Here is a 2,769-nt window from a genome sequence, read left to right as displayed (position 1 = left end):
AAATGTGTTTCCCTGGACGAATTTGCATGTATTTGACATACATAAAGACACGACATATACAAAATGCACGTTTTTATTGTGACAAAGTTTGAAAGAAAATGGACAAACAGGAGGTTGAAGTGTTGCTCACACAGCTTTGAGATAGAACTTTGAGTAGCCACTTACTTGCATGGAGCATCGGCAAACTTTCCCTGCCTCCTAATACGAGGAGGACACCATTCTGTTGGATTATTTTCCTCATTTCAACAAGGTCAAAATGAGAAAACTTGTAAACCTCTACTCCAACAAGATAAGAACAAATCACATGAAATTAACATGAATATGTAAGGCTGTTCTAACATTGTCTTGGACAGACAAACGAACAGCCACGGTAGCGTATTAAATAAGAAGATTGCTCATTCAAGGTCAGAGAGAAGAAAGTCATCATTCATATTTCCCAGGTCCATAAGCCTGATCCAAGCCAGGATCCTTCAAAGCACTCCCTTGTTGGTCACATATCCCTGTGAATAGATTTTAGGAATACACAATCGCCTCCAAAGTGCTTTCAAGAATTTGACCGGTAGACATGAAAACTCAACTTACATATACAATAAAAAATCAAACCTTTTAAAACAAATTTATTGTGTTGGGAAGACAGAGCCTATCCTGACATTATACTGTAGGTGCATACTCATGCACACACACACTGGGCCAACTTAGATTTTCTAATTAATACAGGGAAAAGTTCTTGATCCCAAATTCCTCTTGATCCCCAGTTCAGTTTGTCAACAGAATAGAAAGGCTCTCAGGACTCCAGCAACTAAATAAGAAATTCATTTAACAAAGATGCCTCTGGAGCACACCGAGCAAGACGAGTTTTCTTACCTATAACCACAGATGTGCAAACATTCTCTGTTAGGACAAGGCTTTTATACATATGAGTCTACAAGAGCATCTTTAGTATATAGTTGATGATATGCAAATTATAGGAAAGTATGTTTAACTAAAAAGATAAACGAGGATGAACTTAATATGAATATGGAATATACTGTATTCCCGCTGCTGAGACTCAAGGTCAGAGGTTGCTTCCTATAGAAGTATCTGCCTACTTTAAAGAGTATAAAGCACGTTTTTTCTTATATTGGTAATCTCATGGCATCCTTTCAAGGACAGGTTGAACAAATCTGCCTCTCTTACAACAATGCTTGCTTACTTAAAACAGTTAGAAAAACCCCAAAATGCTAAACAGTTACTAAAAAATTTTCTCCAACCCCTGACAAGCATGTTTTTGGAGATACAGGAGAAAAACGCAAGAAAACACAAGTACAACGTGCAAATGACTGGACAAAAAATATGAGAAATTATTTTCTTTGTATTATTGAAAAGCATTTCTGAATGAATTGGAAAAAAATTAATAGAAACAAAAAGATAACAACACCCTTATTGAAATTAGTTCTCTTTGCCATCCTTTACAACTCTTAGTTTCTTTAATGTTTTAATAAAGCTTTTTCGGATTTCCTTAGTCCTCAGACAATAAATTATCGGATTAACTAAAGCGGGAAAGACATTCTGTATAATTAGAATCATAATACGCGTGTCCAAAGAGGTACCAGGAATTCTGAGTGCCACAAATTCACTGCCAGCTGCCAAGAAAAAAACAGAAATGACCAGCATGTGTGTGCCACAAGTGTAGAAGGCCTTCATCCGTCCCTCAGTGCTGGCGATCTTCACAACAGACAATATTATTTGCATGTATGAAAAAAGGATAAATGCCAAAGGAATAAACAGCACACTCAAACCAATACTTAAAGCAACATAGTTAGTGATTTGAATGTCCCCACAGGCCAAAAAAAGTAAAGATCCAAAATCACAAAAGCAGTGAATTATTTTATTAGACCCACAGAATGAAAGTCTGAGAAGAAGAGCCACAGTAACAATGGCACAAAGAAAGCCCACCAACCAGCAGCACACCACCAGTTTTATGATGAGACTATTATACATTAAATTAGGATAGTGAAGAGGATTGCAAATGGCTATATAGCGATCATAGGCCATTAGGGCAAGGAGAAAGCATTCAGTTGAGAACAAACCCAACCAGAATGTCACCTGAGTAAAACAAGCAGCAAATGGCACAACTCTGTACCCAAATGTGAACACGACTAGCATACTGGGCACAGTGTTAGTGGTGATGGCGATGTCAAGAACAGCCAGACCACAGACTAATATGTACATCGGGGTGTGGAGTGATCTGTCAGAAATAAAAATGATGATTAAGACAATGTTTCCAACAAGAATGAAAAGGTAGACCGTGAGGAAGGCTCCAAACAAATATCTTCTGCTTTCTTGGTCTCTGAACCCCAGAAATCCAGTAATGAGGAACTCTTTGACCGAAGAACTGGTTTGGTTCAATCCGGACATCGTTCACTGATTGTCAAACCTAAGGAGAGAAGGAAGAAAGGAAAAAACTTGAATTAAGGAACTGGAGCGCACTTTTCAAGGTGCTTCTTTGATAAGAAAAATGATTGCTTTTCACCCCTGTTCCTGTAGGTACTATGATGCATATAGAGGAGACTGGGCGGTCTCATGGTCTGGAACCCCTACAGATTTTATTTTTTTTCTCCAGCCTCTGGAGTTTTTTTTGTTTTTTCTGTCCACCCTGGCCATCGGACCTTATTTATTCTATGTTAATTAAGGTTGACTTATGTTTATTTTTTATTGTGTCTTCTATTTTTCTATTCTTCATTTTGTAGAGTACTTTGAGATACATTTTTTTGTATGAAAATGTGCTAT

At 37.5% G+C, this 2,769-nt stretch overlaps 1 protein-coding gene across 1 annotated transcript; it reads right to left on the bottom strand.

The window, feature by feature from the left end:
- Window positions 1-1,428: 1,428 nt before the first annotated feature.
- LOC120524316 (olfactory receptor 2D2-like) lies at window positions 1,429-2,397 on the bottom strand. The gene has a single exon (XM_039746179.1). It carries the CDS (start codon window positions 2,395-2,397, stop codon window positions 1,429-1,431), a length of 969 nt encoding a protein of 322 aa, XP_039602113.1.
- Window positions 2,398-2,769: the final 372 nt, after the last annotated feature.

The sequence above is a fragment of the Polypterus senegalus genome, chromosome 2 (genome assembly GCF_016835505.1).
Source record: "Polypterus senegalus isolate Bchr_013 chromosome 2, ASM1683550v1, whole genome shotgun sequence".
In the NCBI taxonomy this organism is placed as follows: Eukaryota; Metazoa; Chordata; class Cladistia; order Polypteriformes; family Polypteridae; genus Polypterus; species Polypterus senegalus.
This window is presented reverse-complemented; position numbering and strand designations above follow the sequence as displayed.

Coding starts and splice junctions, on each gene's coding strand:
- LOC120524316 (XM_039746179.1), bottom strand. CDS start 2,397: ATGTCCGGATTGAACCAAACCAGTTCTTCGGTCAAAGAGTTCCTCATT.